At 42.0% G+C, this 25,375-nt stretch overlaps 2 protein-coding genes across 2 annotated transcripts in view; one reads left to right on the top strand and one right to left on the bottom strand.

The window, feature by feature from the left end:
- Positions 1-7,209: 7,209 nt before the first annotated feature.
- Positions 7,210-25,375, bottom strand: part of LOC307157472 (uncharacterized protein) — a 101,388-nt gene continuing 83,222 nt past the window's right edge. The window contains exons 2-3 of the mRNA XM_079869385.1: positions 10,483-11,158; positions 7,210-7,310 (exon numbers count right to left, since the gene is read on the bottom strand). Coding sequence (XP_079725511.1) covers positions 10,486-11,157 — 672 coding nt within the window. The 5' untranslated portion in view covers position 11,158 and the 3' untranslated portion in view covers positions 7,210-7,310; positions 10,483-10,485. The remainder of the gene's footprint in view (positions 7,311-10,482; positions 11,159-25,375) is intronic.
- Positions 18,590-25,154, top strand: LOC307157004 (uncharacterized protein; the record flags this gene model as incomplete). The annotated part of the gene is made up of 8 exons (XM_079868732.1): positions 18,590-19,693; positions 19,784-19,992; positions 20,081-20,402; positions 20,492-20,635; positions 21,995-22,159; positions 23,221-23,509; positions 23,616-24,522; positions 24,623-25,154. 8 exons carry the CDS (start codon positions 18,590-18,592, stop codon positions 25,152-25,154), a joined length of 3,672 nt encoding a protein of 1,223 aa, XP_079724858.1.

Genomic DNA, 25,375 nt, shown 5'->3' with positions numbered 1-25,375 from the left:
ATACCATTAAAACATTCAGAGTTAAAACTTTCCCTTTCAAAGAGAGAGCCCTCATCTTCAAAAAATTCAGTCTCCTTTCTATTCCACCTATTAACTCCTCCCACATTGTTTCCATTATTCTTTTTTCCTCTTTCCCCAATAAAATACCTAAAATACGTATTTCTTCCACTTCCTTAAAGGTAAAATCATTTATTAAAACTGGCACTTCCCCAAATCTCATAAAAATAGTTTTTTCTTCATTTATTTTCCCTCCTGATGCCTTACAAAACTTTTGTACTTCTTGCATGACTAATTTCACACTCTCAACTCCATTAACTATTACTGTTGTGTCATCGGCATATTAGAATATTTTCCCCACTTTCTTACTTTCTTCAATTCCTACTCCTCTTATTTTCTCATTGTTTTTTATAGCTAGCCCTAGTGGTTCCGCTACAAGTGAATATAAAAGTGCTGACAAGGGGCATCCTTGTCTTATAGATCTTGCTATTTTAAAACATTCTGTTAAAAACCCATTGCATTTGATCTTAGTTATTGAACCTTTATATAAAATTTTAATCCACTGAATAAAATTCCTCCCGAACCCAAAACCCTTTAAAATTCCAAATAAATACTCATGTTCCACCCTGTCAAATGCCTTTTCAAAATCAAGACTAATCACATATCCCTTTTTCTTTTTTTCTTTCATGTATCCAATAATATCTCTTATGCTACTTGTTGTGTCTGCTATGTCCCTCCCTGTCACCCCATATGCTTGATTTGTCTTGATTATGTTTGGAATCACTCTCTTCAGTCTGTTTGCTAGTATTTTTGCTAAGATTTTTAGGTCTGTATTCAGCATTGTAATCGGTCTGTAATTTTTCAAGTCCATTCTTTCTCCTTTCTTTTTATATACCAACTTCATTAATCCTATACCCATTCTTTGATTCATTTCACCCTTCTTAAAAATTTCCTCATAGACCTCTTTTAAAATATTACTTAAAATATCTTTAAAAGCTACATAAAATTCACTCCCCAAACCATCTATTCCTGGGCTTTTCTTTCTATTCAGTTCACTTATTACTTTTTCTATCTCTTCTTCCATAATTTCTTGATCACACTCTTTTCTGTCTTCTTCTCCTACTCTTGTCTTTATTTGTCCCAGTAACTCCTCTTTCTCCTGTTCTTTTACGCCTTCTGTACTAAAAAGTTTCGCATAATATATCTTTATTTCTTTCAGAATTCCCTCCTTCTCATCCACTACTTCTCCATTCTCCTTTTTTATTTCTTTTATTGTTTCGGTTTTCCCCTTTCTTTTTTCTAGATCAAAGAAAAATTTTGTACATTTTTCTCCCTCTACTATGTATTTCGCCTTGCTTCTTAACATTGCCCCTTTATATTTCCTTTCTTCAATTTCTTTCAAATTCCCTTCTATCTCTTTAATTTTTTGAATGTCATTTTTATCCTTATTTAATTCCCTTCCTAGCTCTTCTCTTATTTCTTTTTCTTTTGCCTTTTTACTTCTTTGTATTAAACTACAGTACTTGATTGAATATTTTTTAACTATATATTTAACATTTTCCCACCATATTCCCTTATCTTCTTCATACATTCCATTTTCTTTTTCCTTTTCTATAATTTCTTTTATTTTTGCCTTATAGTCCTCATTTTTAAGCACTTCTGTGTTTAAAATCCATGTCCCTGGACCTCTTTTCACTGCATTAAAATCCATCTTTATAAAAACAAATTTGTGATCACTCAAACTTGTTTCCTCATACCACATTTGCTCTATACACTTCTCCAAATTCCTTGTACTTAAAACAAAATCAATTCTGGTTTGGCATATAAAATTCTTCACCATCTGTCTCCTTGAGTACTCCTTTTTCTTTTCATTCCTCTCCCTCCATACATCTATCATATTGTTATCTTCCATTAGCAGTTTTAATTATTTTCTCCCAGTATCTGTTTTAAATACCATCCCTTCAGCCATATCTAATTTACTAAAAACTGTGTTAAAATCTCCCATTATTAAAATTCTCTTATACTTTGTAATTAGATTTCTTAAACCGTTGAAAAACTCCTCCTTTTCCTTCTCCTCTGATGGTGCATGTACGTTTACCAGTACCAGTTCTTTTCCTTCATATCTCATTTCAATCACTATACATTTCCCTACTCTATCTTTATATATAATCTTACTCAACTTAAATAATTCTTCACTCATTAAAAAAGCAACTCCCCTTCCAAGCTTTCCATCTCCATTATTATATAAAAGTCCTCCATTCCACCTCTTTTTAAAATCATTCATAACCCCTTCTTTCCAATTTGTTTCCTGCAACACAATAATATCTTCATTTTTACATTTTTCTTTCACTTTTTCAAACTTTTCCCAGTTCATTAGTCCTCTTGCATTAAATGTCACAAAACTTAAAACCATTAAGAATAAAAATAAATACTTAAAACTCATCATTTCAGTCTTCCTCCTCCAAACCTTTTAGTGCTTCATATCTGTTTATGCATTTCACCACTCCTTTCTTGACCACTCTTTTTTTAACTTGTCCCACATTTGGTGTTACCTTTGTTGATCTTCTTCTTATTCTTCCTCTCCCCAGTATGTCGTTTTCCTCCGCCTCCATTATCTCGTCCTCTTCACTGTCAGTTTCTTTTCCACGATAATTCCTCTCTTGACCCCCTTTTTCAATTTTGTCCCGCAAATCGTTCATGCTTGTAGTTAAGTCCATTGGTGTCCATGTTACATCCTCTTTTTGTGTTTGTTCTTCCAGTCCTTCTTGCTCCTTTTCCTCCTCTCTCTCCCCGCCCTTGCTTCTCCTCTCTTCAGTTTCTTTTTGTTGCATTTCCACTATTCCTGCCTCTTGTTCCTCCTCGTTGTTTATTTCCTGCATTTGCCCATCCACTTGCTCCTCTTGTTCCTCCTCGTCGTTTCTTTCTTGCATTTGCCCGTCCCCTTGCTCCTCTTCATCTCCTTCTTCCTCCTCGTTCTCCATCCAGCACTCACATTTATTTAAAACCTCCTGGCACTCCGGGCACTTGACTGCGGTACAGTTCCTCGCAAAGTGACCCCTTTCCTCGCACTTATAGCACCTGAACTCCGGACAGTCTTTTACCAGATGCTTCGGGCTCATGCACAGCCGACAGGTCTTAACTTGGTGGCTGTGCATCACCCGGATGTACTGTGGCCCTTCTGACGTCTCCAGTTTGTGCTGTACGGCAGGGAAATCACCTCTTTTGGGAACCTTGTTTTAAAAAACCTTGTGCCGTCCTCAATGTCCGAGCCCGGGTACACTCTCCTTTTGATTTTAGAGATAGATTTTTGATTTTAAAATTTCCTCATCCTCCAAGTAGACCGCAAATGCATAAAAGAAACTACGTAGTCTCTGTTTTGCAGCTTTTTCACTTCACAGGTTATTCCTTTAATCATCAGTCCATCCATCAAATCTTCACAATATTCCTCTTTTTCCAAAGTCATTTCATATTCTTTTGCATGTTTTGGTCTTACTGCTAAAATCTTTCCTCTTCCAATCCTCTCGGTCACTGCTTTGATTATATCCTCTGCTTTTGCTTGATTTACTCCTTCCAAATCCACAATCACTGTTGCCTCCTTCAAATACTTCCTCCTTTGAAAAGCTTTCTTCGCTTCTGTATGCTTTCCGTTTCCAGTTCTTTGTCCTTGATCCAGTCCATTGTCATAATCCCTTCGTGGTTCTCCTGCCATGTCCAATCCGTTAGCTGTAGATCCGTCCATTTTCACAAAACAAAAACAAAGAACCACCCTCCAGACAGCTTTTGGCTGCTGTTAGGTGGTTTAACAAACAAAACAAAGAAAAAACGGAAAACCCCAAACAAACAGTCCACAAAAAAATAACAAAACTAACAAACAAAATGGTGAAGAGCCTTTCTCTTCCTACTGCAGCCAACACTTCCTCTGAGCTCTCTAGCGCCCTCAAAGTGGTATGGCCGTAAGCGAAATCTGCTGCCAAAAACGGGCTTTTTGAAGAAATTCAAAAAAAGTGAAATTCTTCACTTTCTGAAGAAACTCTGCTGCCAAGACTGGGCTTTTGGAAGAAACTCAGACAATATTTCAGGATTTTTGAACAAACTCTTAGATTCTTTTTTTTTTTTAAACCAAAAATGCTTACAGCACCTAGTATTCCCAGGCGGTCTCCCATCCAAGTACTAACCAGGCCCGACTCTGCTTAGCTTCCGAGATCAGACGAGAACAGGCGTTCTCAAAGTGGTATGGCCGTAAGCGAAATCTGCTGCCAAAAACGGGCTATTTAAAAGGTTAGAACATTAGTGAAGTAAAGTAAAAAGCTTACAGCACCTGGTATTCCCAGGCGGTCTCCCATCCAAGTACTAACCAGGCCCGACTCTGCTTAGCTTCCGAGATCAGACGAGATCGGGCGTTCTCAAAGTGGTATGGCCGTAAGCGAAATCTGCTGCCAAAAACGGGCTATTTAAAAGGTTAGAACATTAGTGAAGTAAAGTAAAAAGCTTACAGCACCTGGTGTAGGTTGGTGTTGAGCCTTTATTTGTTGATTGGTGACCTGAGTCTTTGGATAATCCTGTTCTTTATTGGGCTTTGGCCTGTACAAACCAATTGTCAATTTTTATCTTAAGTACAAGTTTGTGTTTTTAATTGTCAAGTGTTTTTTATTATTATTAATGTTATTTATGTGTGCATGTCCTTGTGATGTTTGTATGTCTGTCAGCTCCATGTTTAACTAAATGTTTGCAAATGGTAGTAAATGTTTGTCTTTCGTCTTGTCTCGTGTTCTCGCTCGTAGATCTGTACCTTGTCGTGGTGAGCGAGCTTTAAACCCAACAGATCTTGTTTACTTGTGTTTTCATGCATTGCTTTTTAAATGAAACACATTCTGGGTGAAAAATAAAAGTTGTAAAAGTATTTCAAGTATTTTGGAGTCTCTGTATGCTTGGGTTTCAGAAGGGGTGGGATAGTGTAAAAAAAAAAACACATCAAAGCAATTAGAAGTCCTTGTTTCTTCTCCGCCACTACCAGAGGTGTGAATACACCCAACTGTGCGCTGGCTGTACCCCCTGGGTGGTCACAACAATGTGAGAGTGCACTGATACATTACACCCTTTCTTAATTCAGCCCAGAAATGTAACAATTGCACACTTTTCCACTTGACTATATGAATCTCATCAGCTACATCAACTCAAACTATGAAAATAATAAACAAAACATTCAGCAGACTAGTGGATTTCAATAAACTAGGCCTTGTACATGACAGTAAATGACACTTCAGGACGTTGACCACCAGATGGCACCATCCGTTTTGATCATTTTCGATCGATCCCAGGGTTGAGAAATATGTACTTGGGGGGGTCATGAGCCATTCCCAGGCGGTCTCCCATCCAAGTACTAACCAGGCCCGACTCTGCTTAGCTTCCGAGATCAGACGAGATCGGGCGTTCTCAAAGTGGTATGGCCGTAAGCAAAATCTGCTGCCAAAAACGGGCTTTTTGAAGAAATTCAAAAAAAGTGAAATTCTTCACTTTCTGAAGAAACTCTGCTGCCAAGACTGGGCTTTTGGAAGAAACTCAGACAATATTTCAGGATTTTTGAACAAATTCTTAGACTCTTTTTTCTTTTTTTTTATTATCAAAAGTATCAAAAATATAATTTTACAACATAATCTCAATCAAATCACTACAGACACAACATTTGAATTACATCCACAAAAACAACAACAAAAAAACAAAAAACGCATAATTACACAATATACACACAAAATATACCATAACCATACATTACACCTTCAACATTTTTCTTTCCTTTTAGAATTTTACGCTTAACCCTTCTTTATCATCCACCCTTATCAGCCTACATCCATTAATAAACGCCTTTTCAAAAGCGTCTTTGCTCAGATATTTCCACATTAAAAAAACATTCTTCCTCACCACAGATTTGAACATCACAGCAACATCCACTTTTTTCTTATCAAAGTATGCCAAATTCCTCCTTGCCCATATTGCATACCTTGCATGACTTAAAATAAAGTTACACAGGTTAACTCCCACATCTTTACAGTTTGTACTTTCACCAAATAAAAACAATTTTTCCCACTCTTTCCCTGTTACATCTTTTCCCCAATTTCCCTTGATCAAATTTTTAAATTTTTCATGAAATACATCCAGCTCTTTGCATTCAAAAAATATGTGCATTAGTGTTTCAGGATCTGTCTTACAAACATCACATTCTCTGTTCACATTTCTATTAATTTGATGAATCACCACCTTTGTGTATATCCTATTATGTCTCAGTTTAAAATCTAAATTCTCACAATCCAGCCCATTATACTTCACACTTAGGTTCTTCCATATTGCCTTCACATTAAGATCTGGAAACACTTTTGGCCATACACTTTCTGATGCAGGCAATTTGATTTCCTTTTCCTTGTATATCTCTTTCATGGTTACCACAGCCAAATGTTTTCTCTCATAATTTTTCACAATATACATGTCTGGAATTCCCCAATTTCCAACTTTCATCACCTCTTTCTCTATCCTTTCTACCCAACTCCTGGGCAGACTTGCTTTGATGTTTTCACATACACAGTCAACTTTTGCTTTTTCAATATCCTCATCCCATCCCACAACACAATCATAAATAGCCCTATTTGGTAGAAAACCCCTTACATATTCATATACTATATCCTTGACTTGTCTTTCATATACAGTCTGTTATAAAACATTTTCCCTTTCATCCTTATCTTGGGATTCAAAAATATCGGCTGGTTGTGTATTTGATTAATATTTTCGCACTCATATCCTATATTCACCAAAAACTCAGCCCATGCACTAAAAACTTCTTGGTAAAATAGTGGTATCTTTTCAACCATTGGCTTCTTTAATGCTAGAAACACCCCTTCCTCTCCACATCTACCACTTTTGTCTAAAAAATCTCTCAAGAATCCCTTCCATCCACAATCTACTTTATCATACAAATACTTCCTTATCATTTTCACTCTTATCAATCAGCTTCAAGCCTCCCGCCGTATAATCCGCTATTAATGTTTTTGTTGATATTTTTACCCCTTTTCAATTCAATTCAATTCAATTCAAATTTATTTGTATAGCGCTTTTCACAATACATATTGTTTCAAAGCAGCTTTACAGAAAGTGCATTTCAGAAATGTACATTGAGAAATACAGTTAGTTAATCATGTATTGATTTAGGGCATAAACATCGCCAGCGTCGAGTCGTCTCTTCACAGGCGCCGAGTCGTCTCTGCACGGGTGTTGGAGAATCTGTAGTTTCCATGAGAGGCTGGATACAAACTGGAGCTGACGATCTGTATTTACCTCGGGACTAGCGTCCCGAGATAACAACAGAAAAGCATATGGGAAATAATTAGCGTAGCTGCTGTTCGCAATATTAATGCATTCAATCTGATTCAACTGTAGTATAAAATGTAAGTATTATGTGAATGCTTGGCTGAAGAGATGCGTCTTTAATCTAGTTTTAAACTGGGACAGCGAGTCTGAGCCTCGAACAATATCAGGAAGGCCATTCCAGAGTTTAGGAGCTAAATGTGAAAACGCTCTCCCTCCTTTAGTGGACTTAGATATCCTAGGAATGACCAGAAGCCTCGAATTTAGTGATCTTAAAGAGCGCGATGGATTGTAGGGCGATAGAAGTTCCGTTAAATACACGGGAGCTAAACCATTTAGGGCTTTATAGGTCAGTAGCAATACTTTGTAATTGATACGGAACTTTATAGGTAACCAATGTAGAGACGACAGAATTGGTGTTATATGATCGTATTTTCTTGATCTAGTAAGAACTCTAGCGGCTGCATTTTGGACTAACTGTAGCTTGTTTATTGAGGATGCAGGACAACCAGCTAATAGAGCATTACAGTAATCTAGTCTCGAGGTCATGAATGCATGAACTAACTTTTCTGCATCAGAAACAGATAGCATGTTACGTAGCTTAGCAATGTTTCTAAGGTGGAAAAAGGCTGTTCTTGTAACATATGAAATATGATTTTCAAAAGACAAGTTGCGGTCTAATATAACACCCAGGTCTTTTACTGTAGAGGATAAAGTAACAGGACACCCTTCTAAATTAAAGTTGTATTGTAAGAGGTTTTGTGGGCAGTTTTTTGGACTAATAAGTAATACCTCCGTTTTATCTGAATTTAATAGCAGAAAATTACATGTCATCCAGTATTTTATATCTTTAACACACTCTGTCAATTTGGATAATTTAGCGTTTTCATCTGGTCGTGATGAAATATATAATTGAGTGTCATCAGCATAACAGTGGAAATTAATTCCATGTTTTCTTATAATATTACCAAGTGGCAGCATATATATTGAGAATAGCAGAGGGCCTAACACAGATCCTTGCGGTACACCGTAGTTTACTGACGTTATCTTCGATTTTTCCCCATTTACGCAGACAAAATGGTAACGGTCTGATAAGTATGATCTGAACCAGCTTAATGCCTGTCCCTGAACACCAGTGTAGTTTTGTAGTCGGTCTAAGAGTATTGTGTGATCTATAGTATCGAACGCAGCACTAAGATCAAGTAAAACTAGTATTGAGATACAGCCTTGGTCAGAAGCTAAAAGTAAATCATTTGTGATTTTAACGAGCGCAGTTTCTGTGCTATGGTGCGGCCTGAACCCAGACTGAAACTTTTCATAGATGTCATTTTCTTGCAAGAAAGAGCACAGTTGAGCGGACACAACTTTTTCTAGTATTTTAGACATAAAAGGAAGATTTGAAATGGGTCTGTAATTTGCTAGGTTATTATGATCTAATTGTGGTTTCTTAATAAGAGGTTTTATAACTGCCAACTTGAATATTCTTGGAACATGACCTAAGGATAAAGACGAGTTAATAATTTTGAGAAGAGGCTCTTCCACTACAGGTAACACTTGTTTCAGTAGTTTAGTTGGTATTGGATCTAATAAACACGTTGTTGGTTTAGATGCAATGATAAGTTTATTTAACTCTTCCTGTCCTATAGTTGCAAAGCGCTGTAATTGTTCTTGCGGGGTGATAATTGAGGCTGAATCATAAGACACCATTAAAGATTGTACATTTACAATTGTGTTTCTGATGCTTTCTATTTTCTCAGTGAAGAAATTCATAAAATCATTACTACTACACTGTAACGGAATATTTTGCTCCGGTAACGTCTGTTTATTTGTTAGTCTAGCGACTGTGTTAAATAAAAACCTAGGATTATTTTGGTTGTTTTCTATTAGTTTGCGGAGATGCTCAGCCCTGGCTGCTTTTAGGGCCTTTTTATAACGTGACATACTGTCTTTCCATGCGATTCTAAAGACCTCTAGATTAGTTTGTTTCCATTTACGCTCTAAATTACGAGTTTCTCTCTTTAGAACATGCGTAACACTGTTGTACCATGGTGCTTTAGTTTTCTCTCTAACCTTTTTTAATCTAATTGGTGCAACGATGTCTAATGTACTAGAGAAAATGGTGCTCATAGTGCTAGTCATTTCCTCTAGTTCATCTGTTTGTTTGGGTTCACTGAGCAGCTGAGATAGATCAGGTAAGCTATTTGAGAAATGATCTATTGTTGTTGGAAGGATTGTTCTGCCTGGTCGATAACGCGGCGCAACATGACAAATTTCAGCGGTACGTAGTATGCAAGTGACCATGTAATGGTCAGTGACTTCATCACTTTGCGGTATAATATCTATATCGGTTGGATCGGCTCCATGTGATATAATTAAATCTAGCGTATGATTAAGACGATGAGTGGGACCAGTTACGTTTTGCTTGACCCCAAAGGAGTTTAATAAATCTGTAAACGCAGCCCCTAAAGCATCATTTGAATTATCTACGTGTATGTTAAAATCTCCAACAATTAATGCTTTATCGACATTGACCAAAAGATCTGAGAGAAAGTCTGCAAACTCTTTTAGGAAATCAGCGTAAGGCCCTGGCGGTCTATATACAGTAGCCAAGGCTAGAGATAATATGGATTTCTTTCTTACATCTAAGAGAGTAACATTTAGCACAAGTACTTCAAACGAATTAAACCTGTGACCTGTTTTCTGAGTAACAGTAAGAATATCTTTATAGATTATAGCAACACCACCGCCACGACCAATCAGACGGGGCTCATGCTTGTAACAGTATCCAGGAGGAGTAGACTCATTAAGACTGAAATAATCATTTGGTTTAAGCCAGGTTTCAGTAAGGCAAAGTACATCGAAACTATTATCTGTGACCATTTCATTTACAATAACCGCCTTAGGTGTAAGCGATCTGATGTTTAAAAGACCTAGCTTTATAAATTGTTTTTGTTCACTAATATTGAGATTTTCTGGTTTAATCACAATTAGATTTTTCTTAGATCCTGCAGTAGATTTATTATTTGATCTCACTAAACGAGGAATAGACACAGTTTCAATATAATGTTCTACATTGGTACTTATATCAATTAAGTTTGGACAGCAAAGAGTGTGATTTGGACTTTGACTTACTAGTCATATGGTGTGTAGCGTCTTGGAGATGTTGTCCGACAGAAGAGCCGCTCCGATTCTGCTGGGGTGAAGGCCATCAGCACGGAAGAGCCTAGGTCGCTCCCAGAAAAGATTCCAATTATTTACAAAGAGCAGTCTCTGTTCATTACACCATGACATTAACCATTCATTTAGAGCAAATAATCTACTGAACCTTTCGTGTCCTAGTCGGTAGGTGGGAAGCGGTCCAGACACGATGATCGTTGTTTCAGGCGATGTGCTGCGTACCGTCTCGATCAGGCTCCTGTAGTCCTTCTTCAGAACCTCCGACTGCCGTAGCCTGATGTCGTTCGTTCCCGCGTGCAGCACGACAGCTCCGACGGGCTCGTCACCGTTCAGAATCCCGGGAACCTGTGCAGCGACATCGAGAACACGAGCACCAGGAAAGCAGTGAGTGCGAACCTTACCTTTACCTATGGTAGCACGGACATGCCGGACGATGGAACTGCCGATGATCACAGCGTCGCATTCCGTCTCGCGTAGAGGGGAGAAGCGGTTCCGGGTGGAGATCTCGAAGGCCGGGAGGGGCGGAGAGGTCCTAGCTCTGGTCCTGGCCCGCGTCTTCCGCTGTGGAATCACCCAGGGTCCATGTTGTTGTGTCGGTGCCGGAGTGAATGAAACCAGGGATGATCGCATCCTGGGCAGAGAAACACATGGAGTAGACGAGGTCGGAGTCGAAAGGTTACTAACCACTGACCTGTGAGCATCGGCGCGTGATGTTTCAAGCGCGAAACGTCGATCTCGTAGCTCGGCCTGTCTCTCTAGTAGGTCGCGGATCTGCTTCTCCACGGATTCCAGCTCTAACTGCACAGAATGCAGCTCGAAGGTGTCCTCACCTGCACTCAAAGGTAACGTTAGACACACATCCGTTATATTCGCCATTATAGCAGATGTGCTATAATGGCGAATTATAGCTTTCAGTGATACGGGTGTAAATAAGTCGATCGATAGGCGCGACCACGTGTGTAATGCTAGCGGGCTAAGGCTAGTAGCGGAAGTTCGAAAGGTTGGATATATGTAGCGATATCAGAGCAATCCGATTGTTTTTTAAGGAGAATAGTATTCCAGATATGTTCACACGCTATAAAAAATGAAAAAGTTCGTTTGTAAAAGAGTGTAAAGAAGAAAAACAAGGTTTCTGAATTAATTCGACGGAGCTCCAAACACAACAACGCACTCAGTCGCGACGCATGCGCAGTGCACAGAACCTTTTCCTCCCCACAAAAAATTATTCACCACCTCCTTCATCTCATTCAGTACCCAGTCTGGTAAATCAACTGCGCCAATCACATAGTTACATTTGGAAATTACTAAAGAATTTGCAACTACTATCTTACCTCTCAATCTTAAATCTCTTAACCTCCAAAATTGTAGTACTTGTTTCATTTTATTTAAAATTCCAGTCCACGTAGCATCCCTAGCTTCCTTTGCATTAACACCTATATTCACTCCTAAAATTCTCATATGATCACTTGTAACTTTAAAAGGAATATCACACCTACCTATATCTACTCCTCCAATACTCATTATTTCTGATTTGTCAATGTTTATTATTGCCCCTGATGCTTTCCCATAAGTTTCCATGTGTTTCATTATTTTATTTATACTCTCAATATCTCTAACTGTAAATGTTGTGTCGTCTGCATACTGGTGTATTAAACTCGTCCTTCCATATGGAATTGGAATTCCTCTTATCTCCTTATCTTTTTTTATTAATGTTGCCAGAGGTTCAGCTGTTATTGAATACAGCAAAGCAGATAAGGGGCATCCCTGCCTTACTGACCTTTCCAAAGGAAAGGGATCTGTTAAAACACCATTTACCTTTACACAACTTTTTGCATTATTATATAAAAGACTTATCCACCTTAAAATCCTCTCCCCAAATCCAAATCTTCTCATCGTTTGTTCAATAAAACTGTGTTCTACCCTATCAAACGCTTTGTTTAAATCTATACATAACACTATCCCCCCTTCCCCATCCTTATCCAAACTATCTACTACATCTCTTATTGTACAAATTGTGTCTGTGATGTCCCTTCCCGGTATACTGTATGCTTGATTTTGTGATATTATATTCCCCACTACTTCTTTTATTCTATTGGTTAAAACCTTTGTTAAAATCTTATAATCTGTATTTAAAAGACTTAACGGTCTGTAATTTCCCAAACTAAGCGGGCTGCCTTTATTTTTGTACAGAATCGTGATCACTCCTAACCCCATTGACTCTGGCACCTCCCTTCTCTCCTCCATACTTTTAATACCTTTAGCAGTATTGGCGCTAAGGTCCCTATGAAGGTCTTGTAGAACTCATGTGTTAAACCATCCGAACCCGGGCTTTTATTCTTTTTTGTCTGATTTATTGCACTCTTTATTTCTTCAATATCTATATCTCTTTCACACATGTTCTTCTCATCCTCATCTAGCTTCACATTCACAGTACCCAATACTTCATCCACACACTCTTGTTTTACACCCTCTTTCTTGAATAATTCCTTATAAAAATTCTCCACTTCTTCTATTATCCCACTAAAGTCATTTATTTTTTCACCTTTCCCATTTTCCAACTCTACAATATGCTTTCTCCTCTGCTTTTTATTTTCTAGATTGAGTAAAAATTTTGTGCTTCTTTCTCCTTCTAAAGCATACTGAGCTCTGCTCCTTATAATTGCTCTCTTGCTTTTTTCTTTTTCATACTCCTCTAATTCCGTTTTTAGCCTCACAAAGCACTCTTCACCATGCTCAGGATTATTGTCTATTTTTTCCGCTTCTTCTTTTAAAGCATTTTCCAGCGCTTCTGCTTTACTCCTCATAAAATTCCTTTGTTTTGAATACCTAATGCTTCTTTTTATTTTATTTTCCCTTTCATTCCCTCCCACCATTCACATATATTTTCCTCAAATAGAGGATTCTGCATTTCATAATTTATACATTTTAAAATACTTTTCTTGTATGGTTCTTCATTTAACAAATTAGCATTTAAACACCACACTCCCCCTCCCCTCTCCTCTCTAGTTACACCCACCTTGATTGTCATCACTGCATGATCACTAACATCAACAAACTTATATTTTACATTTCTGACATATTTCAACATTTCCCTTTTCGTTAAACATAAATCTATACGACTCTGTTTAAGGCTACCCATCACCATTTGTCTTCTCGAGAATTCTCTCTTATGTGGATTCTCTTTCCTCCACACATCAACAAAATCTTCATTCCGCATCCACTCTGTTAAAATCTTTCTTGACCCATCAGATTTAAAATTGGCACTACATGAAGCATCCAATCTCGTGCACCACACATTAAAATCCCCCACCACTATGCACCTCCCCTTACATATTTTCTTCATTTCATTGAAGACTTCTTTTCTGTCAACCTCTATATTTGGTGCATAAATGTTTATGAGTCTAAACGGTTCATTGCAAAACATAAATTCAAGTACTAACAATCTCCCACTTCTGTCTTTATAGATCTGTTTCACAATTTGTACTTTATCTTTTCTTATCAAAATCGCCACCCCACAGGCTTTTACATTTCCGTGACTCACAAAAATGTCCCCCTCCCATCTCTTTTTTATATCACCCATTATGTCTGCTGTCCAGTGTGTCTCTTGTAGACATAACACTTCGGCTTTTGACAGTCTTTTCACACTCTCAAATTTGTTTAGGTCTCTTAGCCCATTAATGTTTAGACACGCAATGTTCATAACACCCCACATAAGGATTATCACATTTTTAAAAAGATTTATACTCATTCAGATTAAGTCAAGCCCTTACTTTCCTCCTTATGCTCCTCCGCTCTTTTCTTCTTTCTTTTCCTCTGCACACTTTTCCCCTCACTCGTGTCCATGTCTTCCTCCACATTTGTCACAGGATTCTCTGGTATTTCCTTCTCCTTTCCTCCCCCTTCGTCCTTCTTCATACTTTTCTCCTCCCAATGTTTGCCTCCCTGGCTTTTGGCTCCTTCCCGTCCCCATCTTCACTTTCCAGGTCTCTTGGACCCATCTCTTTGCCTGGTGTACTCTCTTTCTTCTTTCTCTCTCTCATCCGTTGCCTTGAGCCCGCATCCTCTTGGCTGCTCTCACTCTCAATGTCCTCTCTTTTTTCCTCTCCTTTTTCCTTTCCCCAGGTGCTTATACTCGCCTCTCCTTCTGCGATCCCCTCTTCTCCGCTCTCCACCACCTCGTACAGATCTGACAATATCTCCCCGGTGCTCCCGTCTTCTGCTGCTACCAGCGTTTCACACACACATAGTCCTGGCCGCATTCCACACATGTCACAATTCTCCTCTTTGCACTCTCTTGCATAGTGTCCATGTTTGTCACATCTAAAACATTTAAAGCTCGGGCAGTCTCTCACAACATGCCCAGGTTGTATACACAGGCGACAAACCTTCACTTGACGATCATGTATCACCCTGAAGTGCTCCGTCCCACCAAGCATTTCAAATTTCGTCGAGTAGGGCAATGATTTTACAATGTTGTTGAATTTAACTTTTAAAAACCTTGTCCCATCAGCAATGTCCGTTCCCGGCCACATTCTCCTTTTTATTTTCGACGCCGCTGTTACTCCCCAGTCCTTCAGTTTGTTCAGGATTTCTTCATCTTGAATATACATGGGCAGTCCTAGGAAAGAAACGACCACCTCCATGCAATCCACTTCCTTCATCACACGACTATTCCTGATCTTCAGACCATCCAGAATTTTCTCTTTTGCTTTCCCGTCCTCCATTGTAAGCTCATATTCTTTTGGAGTTTTGTATCTGCATCCAATCACTCCTCCACATTCTTCTTTCACGCTCTTCAATAATTCCATCATTGTGATTCTGTCCTCCCCTTCCATCTCCACCAACACCGTCAGCTCTTTACCGTAGCTGCGTTCGTCACCTCTCACTTCCCGCATGTTTCGACCTCTTCCCATCTCTTGTTGTCCAGCCATTTCTCCTTCTTTGCTGCTCGAGGTATCTATCCCCAAACAGCAAACGCTGTTTGAGGATTAAATAACCCCAAAATGCAAACACTCCTTTGTCAAAATTCTTTCAAACAAAATAAAAAAGATATATTCCTTCACTCCAAACAAACACTCTCCTTTTTCCTCCTTGCTTCTCTTGCTGTACACACTTCCTGTAACCACTAGGGCGTTCTCAAAGTGGTATGGCCGTAAGCGAAATCTGCTGCCAAAAACGGGCTTTTTGAAGAAATTAAAAAAAGTGAAATTCTTCACTTTCTGAAGAAACTCTGCTGCCAAGACTGGGCTTTTGGAAGAAACTCAGACAATATTTCAGGATTTTTGAACAAACTCTTAGACTCTTTTTTTTTTTTTAAACCAAAAATGCTTACAGCACCTAGTATTCCCAGGCGGTCTCCCATCCAAGTACTAACCAGGCCCGACTCTGCTTAGCTTCCGAGATCAGACGAGATCGGGCGTTCTCAAAGTGGTATGGCCGCAAGCGAAATCTGCTGCCAAAAACGGGCTATTTAAAAGGTTAGAACATTAGTGAAGTAAAGTAAAAAGCTTACAGCACCTGGTATTCCCAGGCGGTCTCCCATCCAAGTACTAACCAGGCCCGACTCTGCTTAGTTTCCGAGATCAGACGAGATCGGGCGTTCTCAAAGTGGTATGGCCATAAGCGAAATCTGCTGCCAAAAACGGGCTATTTAAAAGATTAGAACATTAGTGAAGTAAAGTAAAAAGCTTACAGCACCTGGTATTCCCAGGCGGTCTCCCATCCAAGTACTAACCAGGCCCGACTCTGCTTAGCTTCCGAGATCAGACGAGATCGGGTGTTCTCAAAGTGGTATGGCCGTAAGCAAAATCTGCTGCCAAAAACGGGCTATTTAAAAGGTTAGAACATTAGTGAAGTAAAGTAAAAAGCTTACAGCACCTGGTATTCCCAAGCAAATTCCCCTCCAAGTACCTAAGCGATCGTCAGCCGTCCAATGGTTGAGCAGAGCTGAGCAGCGATCAGCCAATGGTTGAGCAGAGCTGAGCAGCGATCAGCCAATGGTTGAGCAATGCTAAGCAGAGCTCAGCGCTCAACAGACCAATCATTGAGCGAGGATCGGAAAACGTCATTTAGCTGTGTGAGCTGTTTTATAAAAATACTGGCGGCCTTTAACTAATTTATTGTGGTCGGCGTTATTGATGACCGATTGGACTGTTTTTTTACTCTCAGGTACGTTTGGTATAATTATGTGTTAAGTAATGAATGAAACTCGATATATTTTTGGATAATTTGCCTGATATTCAAGGTTTTACATGATAATATCTCGTTAGCGCCGTAACGTTACTGACACTAATTTCTGCCACCAATTGGCTAAGCTAGCACCGCTTGTTTACATTAAAATAGCTAGGTTTGATCTCTCTGAAATGCGTTTAAAATGCGACCAGACTATTGATTTTACATGTTGAGACCTTGAAGAATGTGCTACTACTGTGTGGACGAGCCGGCGTGTTTTGATGGATTTTCTTCACAAACTCAGCGAATACTGAATGAATGAGTTACCAATCGCCGCTGTAATGACCTGACAATCCCTGGAAATACTTCAAAAACGTGATCAGACACTCTAGCTCACTTCTTAAGACCATAGAGATGGTGTTACAACAGTGTGGAGTTGAAATTCGATGTGTAAATATGCTTTAGAAGTGTAAACATGTCAACCGCGATTTGCATGCTAAAACCAAAGTGATGAATGAATGGGCTGTTTTTGGTTACTACATTTACAAGGGCTGCAGGGTCTCTAAAAATGTATTTAAAGGAATAGTTCACTTTAAAATGAAATTTCTGTCATCATATACTCACCCTCATGTTGTTTCAAACCTGTATGAATTTCTTTCTTCTGCTGAACAGAAAGGAAGATATTTAGAAGAATGTCAGTAGCCAGACAGTTTCTGGGTCCCATTGACTTCCATAGTATATATTTTTTCCATACTATGGAAGTCAATGGTGTCCATCAACTGTTCGGTTACCGGCATTCTTCTAAATATCTTCCTTTCTGTTCAGCAGAAGAAAGAAATTCATACAGGTTTGAAACAACATGAGGGTGAGTATATGATGACAGAAATTTCATTTTAAAGTGAACTATTCCTTTAAGCCCTCATCTGCTTTTAGTTTTAATCATTTATTCATGTTTTACTGTACCAGATGAAACATGGAGAAGCCTAGACATCGGTGCGGTGTGTGCGACAAGACTTTCACTGAAAAGTCCAACCTGACGAGGCATCTGAAGATCCATGCCGTCGCCAGGGAGACCTTTGACTGTGATGTCTGCAGGAAGAGCTTGACCACCAAATCATTGCTGGTCAGCCATCAACAGCAACACCAGTACCCCAACATCGTTTTGTACCAGCAAGGAGAGGCCAGGCTGCAGTGTACAGAGGCAGCAAAGTCTGTGGCAGAGGCCCCCAGCACCGTTGTTGACCCTACATGGCTGGATCCCAAGACAGCAGAGGCGGCTGCCAAGAGGTCCGGGGGTGAACTGTGGAAAGGTCAGCTGGTCATCGTGTTTGGGAAGTACGCCGGTCAGACCTTCAGGTGGCTTCTAGAAAACGATGTCGGCTGGCTGGTGTGGTTGCTGTTCCAGTACTGCCAGCAGGGAGAGCAGAACGAGCTGCTGAAGTGGCAGAAGGAGCGACTGCTCGAGTACGCCAGAGAGTTCCCTCCTGTCACATGGCACCTTGACAGGAGGTTGAAGGTAAGATAAACTCAGTTACCTTTTAGACTTGAGTAATTGATGTTAAGCAGTAACCAGTATTAGTAAAAGTATTATTTTATGAGATTATTTTATGGTTGTGTTTTATTTTCTGCAGAAAGTACAATCGAAGAAAGACCGGGCTCCTCCGACCATCCCCGACCTCTCTCAGCAGGAACCCAACTACGCCAGCGATGCCGAGCTGTTGGCTGCTGCAGGTATAGTAGTATTATGCTGAAATGAACATGAAATTACTTTGTAGTATGCTGTGGAGCTGCTAGGACTTGTGTTTGTGCCACGTGAAATTCATCAGTATGTATCGAGCAAGGCAGTTGATACATTTTTGTGGTGTTGTCCTCTTCAGAGAGTGTCCTGGACATGTCCGAGGCATCGGTCAGCACGCAGCTGACCACCTGGGGAGACCTCGCCAGCTCTGTGTGCCAGGACAACAGGCCCGGACCCTCGTCCCTCCGAGAGACCTCGGAACCCGGTGGCGTCGTGCTGGAGGGCTGGCAGAAGTTCTGGGAGCAGCCGCCTGAATCCGCCCAAGCCCTTGGTATAGCCCCCGCGAACATCAAGTGGCTGAAGACCAACGAGACCTACGGGCTGTTCGAGAGGGCGTCCAAGTACAAGAATATCAGGGGAGAGATGGCCGAGAGGAAGCTCTTTAAGGAGAAGATGGAGTTCCACCCGCCCCCACCTCCTATGGCCGTCAAGGGAGCTGTGCCCAACATGCTCTCCTTCTTCACCACCCCTGCCTTCTTCTGGCGCCCGGTCGGCGTGATGAAGGCACTGATCCGCTGCCCCAACACCAACTGCCCCGCACCGCCAGAGTACTACCTGGAGAAGAAAGGGTACGGCAGCTACGCCAGGCAAGTGTGCGGCATGAACTTCTATTACACCCTGCTGACCGAGAGGTTAATGTGCAAACACTGTCTCAAGCTGAGGGAGGAGCCGAGCCAGGCGCACGCGGACGACAGCGACGACTACGACGAGGAGGAGGACGGCGCCCACCGTGCCCAGCAGCAGTACACCTGGCTGGCGTACAGTCCGAAAATTCTGATGAACCTCGCCCCGGCCGTCAGAAGCATGTTCCCTGCCATAATCTGCGGCAAGCGTGCTGTGGACAGGAGTGTGGTCACCCTGATGAGCGACCGACTCAACGCTGTCTCAATGAGCAAGGTGCAGAGGCTGTTGCAGCAGGGCCACGACGAGTGGTACGTGGAGCGTCGGGACCTGTACCAGACTCTCCTGTACGATGCCCACACGTCGGTGGCTGGATCGTCTTCGTCTCAGCGAGGCATCCTGTCGTTTGCCAGAGCAGCCGGCACTTACACCCCTCCCATCGCCCCGTCTCCCCTTCCGTCTGCTCGGGTCCTGAGGCGTGCGCAACTGATCCTGGAAATGGAGAAGATGCCCGTGTACAGGGACCAAATCCTCAGTACGACTGGGGAAATCTTGTGCATCGACGGCACGAGGAAGGTATGTACAGCATAAAGCACTTGTGATCATATGGAACAGACTGACTGTTGATAAACACCACGCAATGAATGTTCTACTTTGTTTTTATAGATTCTCAAGAAGATCTACGGCGACGGCCAGGGCACCATGCAGTACGTCACCAGCGTGCTGAATGAGTGGGGTCAGTTCTTGACCACAGTGGTGGTGGCATCCGAGTCCGAGGGGTGCTATGCACGCATGGCCAGAGGTCTGGTCGCCCGCTTTCGCCGTGCCAACGCTCCTGCTCCGAAGGTGGTGTACGCGGACAACAACTGCTGTCGGTGAGTTCAATAGCAGTTGAAACCTATGATGAAATGGATAATCCAACATGTAACACACCTACACAAAATGTCATGATATAATTTTCAGTGACAGCGGTTCGTCGTTCTTGGAGAATCTGTTTGGTGACTGGGTGAAGAGGGGTACCGTCATCAGGCTGGACATCCGCCACTGGCTGCACCGCTGGGACGCAGTCGTGATCAAGCAGAGCCACGCCAAGTACGGGGCTTTCATGAGTGCCATGGCGGGTGCCGTGCTCGCCTACAACAAGGCGGACATGATGCTCCTGGTCCAGGCGGTCAGGAACGGTAACCCAGAGCTCTACGGCAGGTACTCTGATGAGGAGATGATGGCCTTCCTCAAGCCTCATCAGATCAGGTCGTACGTAAGGCGTATTACCCGTGGGGTTGTGGTAAGTGTGGCTTTCATATTCACATATGTATTCAACTGATCCAGATCCATTAAACACTCGATGCTGAGAATATATCCTATGTGTTACAGGAGACTGCTTTGGTGATAGAGTCCATCCTTGCTGAGTTCCGGGGACCAGCCGGCCTTGACATCGATGGCATTCACCTGTTCAAGTCGCCAGAGGCAGTCGACGCTCACTGGGCAGTTGCGAGCAAGCACCTCAGTTGCATGCAGGTGGGTTAAAGGGCACCTATTATGCAAAATTCACTTTTACATGGTGTTTGAACATAAATGTGTGTTGGCAGTGTGTGAGCAAAACCACCCTAGAATGATAAAAATCCACCCAGTAGTTTTTTTACTATCTCAATAAATCATAAGCACTGTCTCAGAACACCCTGTTCTAGATTTCCCTCATTGTGACGTAGAAATGAGCTAAGCCCCACCGACGTGATTTGATTGACATCTGGTTTTGGCATAGACCCCGCCCTCGGTGATCTGTTCTGCACACCATCGCCATTGTTTCAACGACAGCCGGTAATGTCTCCTAAGAAGTGTAGGTGTTCTGTTGTGGGATGTAAGAATGGACATACTCTTCACTGACATCAGAGCCACCGAAAACGCAGCGGATGGATTTTATTTATGAAGAAAAGGCACCACTTAAACTTCCTAAATACGAGATTAATTTTCTGACTGACTGTTTAGTGAACGAGGGTCAAAGTTAATCCTCAAGTGTGGATCGTTGCCTACAGTTCGCGATCCAACGTCACCTCCAGAAAAAGTAAGTGTATTTTTATGATTTTTGAGCAAATAGTCATTTCAATCGATGTCAGCCAGTTCAACAACAAATGCGTCTAAAGCTATTTATTGTCGTCGTCATAGGATGTCTCAACAAACAACGTCAGACAGTTTTATGTCACGTAGGCATTTTTTTGCAGCATTTACAAATGTAAATAAATTAAGGTCTGCTCTATCTCCATAGACAGTAGGCTATATAAACGTCTATCTCCCTCCCCTTAAGAAATAAATAAATAAATCTTTTGTACAAACGTTATCACAGTAGTGTGTGTGTGTGTAGTTTAAAAAAATTGCGCGAACGTTATCACAGTTCGTGTGTGTGTGTGTGTGTGTGTGTTGCACATCCATAATGGCAAAGGGGACGCGATTAAAACTTTGTAAGTACATAAATGTATCAAATAACCATTCCGAGACGTTTAGTCCATTCTCATTCGTGTTTATTCTGTGCCGGCCGGACTCTCTGTCTTCATCATCTAGGTCCAGCAGCAGGGCGGGGATATGCAGCTCATTTACATTTAAAGTGGTACACACAAAACAGCTCTTTTTAAAACAGGCCCCAAAAATGACATTTTCAAATGGTTATAATAAATTAACTGTGGGGTATTTTGTGCTGAAACTTCACAAATGCATTCTGGGGACACCCAAGACCAATATTACATCTTCTAAAAAGGGGCATAATAGGTGCCCTGTAATGTATTTGCGGTCATCGTGTGTCAAAACCATTCAAACTTGTATATGGCAACATTTCAAAAGGACACCAGAATAAATAAGGACCTTGCAATATGTTGTGTGTTACAGGATCCCCCTGGCATACCGCTGTATGTGTCTGTGAAGGTGGTGGTGATGAACGGCGTCCGACTGAACAAGCACAAGTGCCGGCGAGGCAGCAACTCTCTGGAGGGGTTGCACGCCCACCTGGTCAACGCCGTCCCTTCACAGCGATGTGGGATTATGCCATTCCAAGTGAGTGATTAAAACATAATATATATATAAAGCTTTATTGCAGACACGTAAGCAATAAGGTACGAGAGGCTCTGCTGTATCGTGAATAAGTAACAGCTGAAGGGCGTTGTTAGGCACGACGCGAAGCGAAGTGGAGCATAGGTTTATTGCTTTTATAAAACGGTTACCACACAATATAAAAGTAAAAAAAAAAAAAAAGTATTCGTGCAACTTTCATGAAGTTAAATCAATAAAAGCATTCCTTCCGCTAGAAAAAAAATAGTCCCTGACCGTGAACAACAACGTTCCAATTTGTAATATGCATGAAAGCTCAAATAAAAACAACAAACCGTTCTCAAACTTTGTCTCATTCTTTTTATTTTTTACAACACAATATTTGTGAAATTTCCTCACACAAATAGGCATAGGTTATTTTAGCTAACGTTTATTTTTTTGTTTATTCCGTTATTTTCTCTCTGCACTAAACTAAATATTTACATAGCCTAAATAAAAACACAAGGGCACATATTTTGATAGGTAACAGTTAGGTCTTTTTTATTAATGTTATTAATTTAGTTGCTAAAATGCTGCCTAACAAGAGATACTTTTTTATTGTTGTTTATTTAAATTTATTTGAACATCTCCGTTTATTGTGCACGCATTAAATATTTGTCTCATTTCAATCGGCTCCACTGCGGCTTTTTAGTTGGGGCTCAGCACTGTCAGCAGTGTTTTCTGTTGCAGCAAGAATGTCACTCCAGTGCTTTCTTTGTTTTAAGTTTGGCCTCCAGTAGCTCTGTAGTTGTGGTTGCTAAGGGTGTTGCTAAGGGCGCAGTGATAAATAGAACCGTTGGGTGAAGCGGTCATAGCCGTGTTTTATCGTGAAAAAAGCACAGCTATTGACCAATCAGAATCAAGGATTGGAACTAACCGTTTTATAAATGTTCATATAGCACATCATACAGTATAATTTAAAAAGAAAAGTGTCAATGATAGTTTCAATGATACATTTTATTTCACAGCTCCAGTCATCACTTGTAAACATTGTACACAATAACAGTCAAAATGTAAATGTGTTTCAGGTATACTTGGTGTCCTTTGCCGTGCAGTGGAACCACCGCATGGCATCGCTCCGTGTCGCTGGTGGTCATGGCCGGCAGACGTCGTGCTTGGACGCGCGGCAGATCCAGCGTGTCAACCAGCAGGCCGAGGTTCTCTTCGGCAAGGAGCACGTCCTGGAGCCCAACTTTGCTGCACCGATGCCGGTCCCCGAAGCGTACGAGCACCCCAACGAGGAGGAGCTCCTTGGTGTCGAGTACGCCATGTGCCAGTCCACCAGCTTCACTGCCAGGGACTACTACGTGCAGAGAGGTACTGTACTTGATCACACACTTAAACAATGATGACAAACCTGGTGCAAAAAAAACCCTATTGTTGTGTAGACACGTTTGTGATTAGTACAATTACATATTTGCAGTTGAGGAAGAGCAGTCGCAGGAGGAGGAGGAGGAGGAGTCGGCTGAGCAGGGAGACGACGAGATGGCGGACGAGGGTCTCGGCATGTCTTCTGATACAGAGGAGGACCCGATAGACAGAGTCTGTGGGAAGCACGTCGTCCTCACCCAGGCAGAACAGGCGGAAGAGGAGGACAGTCCTGCCCTGCAAGACTTGCTGATGAGCCATCGACATCTGCATCTGCATCTGCCAGGTATAGAGGAAGTGGAGGCACTGGCCTTGCTCCTCCTAGAACTGGCCAACAACAGCGACCACCACCTAGTGCCGGCTGACCTCAGGCAGAAGATCGCCGTCGCCGCCAGCTCTCTCCACGACCACGACAAGACCGCCACCCGCTTCGTCAAGCGGTACGAGTCCAGGTGGGGCTACACCTTGTTTGGTCGGTGCCTTGGGGCGGACTCTCCTGAGACCAGAGCAGCCCAGAAGACCAAGTTTGGCTGCATGAGGTACGCTCAGGTGGCACAGGTGACCGAGGACAGTCGCCTGCTCTACCTCCTCCTCAAGATGCTGAACAACCGAGCGCCGGCCAATCAGCTCACCTCCCCCAGCAAGGTCACGGCTTCTTTGAAGGGACAGTATAAGAGGATTGCAGACCGAGTCCGAGACGACCCCATCCTCAGCGGTCTCGCCATTCCACTGCCCAACTTGAACGCCAAGTCCATCTCGACCTTCGCTGCCAGGGAGGAGAAAAAGGCCAACTACGGGGCGACGGTACTGCCGAAGGTGACGCCTCACCTGAAAGTGCTGTCGGACGCACCGTTCCCAGAAGCTCCTGCGCTGCCAACATCCCTCCCACCGCCAGACCGGCCTCAGGTCCAGTACCAGCACGTTCATCACGAGGCTGGAAAAAGGCGTGGTGAGAAGCGGAGGTAAGTTGTCATAAGCACTTTGTTTCACCTGTTGGCTGTGGAAAGCAAATAGCACCCACGTCATATCAATACTCATTACATGTGTATTTTATATTTCCAGATTATTTGTTGAAGAGCCAGAGCCTGTGCCTCCTGTGAACCAGCCCGTTCAGCCCACGGCGTCGTCCTCCTCCACTTGGCCAAAGCCTGCTGCGCCCACCCCCATTCTGCCAAGGTCTGCTGCGTCCACCCACCTCCAGCCAAAGCCTGCTGCGCCCACCTATGGACCACCCCCTGTGTCGGCAGCACCCATACTGCTGGTTCTCCCCACACAGCCACAGGCTCCCTCCGTCCTGTTTCGTGGGCCATCGTGCAGCCAGAGCTTTGTACCTCCTGCACCAACAGTCAAGGCATTCATGCCGAACAAGTCCTCGCGGCCATGTGGGGCTTGCCACGTGCCTAATTGTGGTGGACAGCGGAAAAGGTACACGCCTTCCAAGGACAAAGTGGCTGGAAGCACCCAGAAGATATTTTCCTACTGTCCATCCACTAGGAAATCCACCACCTCTGGGTTTGACAGTGTGGTGTACGGCAGCTTTGAACACTTTAAAAGTGTGGTGGATGCGGAGTTGGAAAAGAGGAGAACTGTGTAAATAACTGTGTAAATAACTTACCTGTGTGATGCCACTTCTCCTGTGCCATCTGTAGGAGAGAGAAAGAGGCTTCATTGTGTTTGTTTGTTTGTGTTTCAAAGTGCTTCAAGTACAATCTATTTATTTATATAGTTCAAAAAATGCACTTTACTGTTTTACAGAATGTTCTTGTGTTTGTTTTTTTATTATTATTTATGTTGCTGTTAAAATGCACTTTGTAG

The sequence above is a fragment of the Squalius cephalus genome (assembly GCF_949319135.1).
Source record: "Squalius cephalus genome assembly, chromosome: 4".
NCBI lineage: Eukaryota > Metazoa > Chordata > Actinopteri > Cypriniformes > Leuciscidae > Squalius > Squalius cephalus.
Note: the sequence above shows the minus strand (reverse complement) of the source record. Positions and strands in the feature narration are given on the sequence as shown.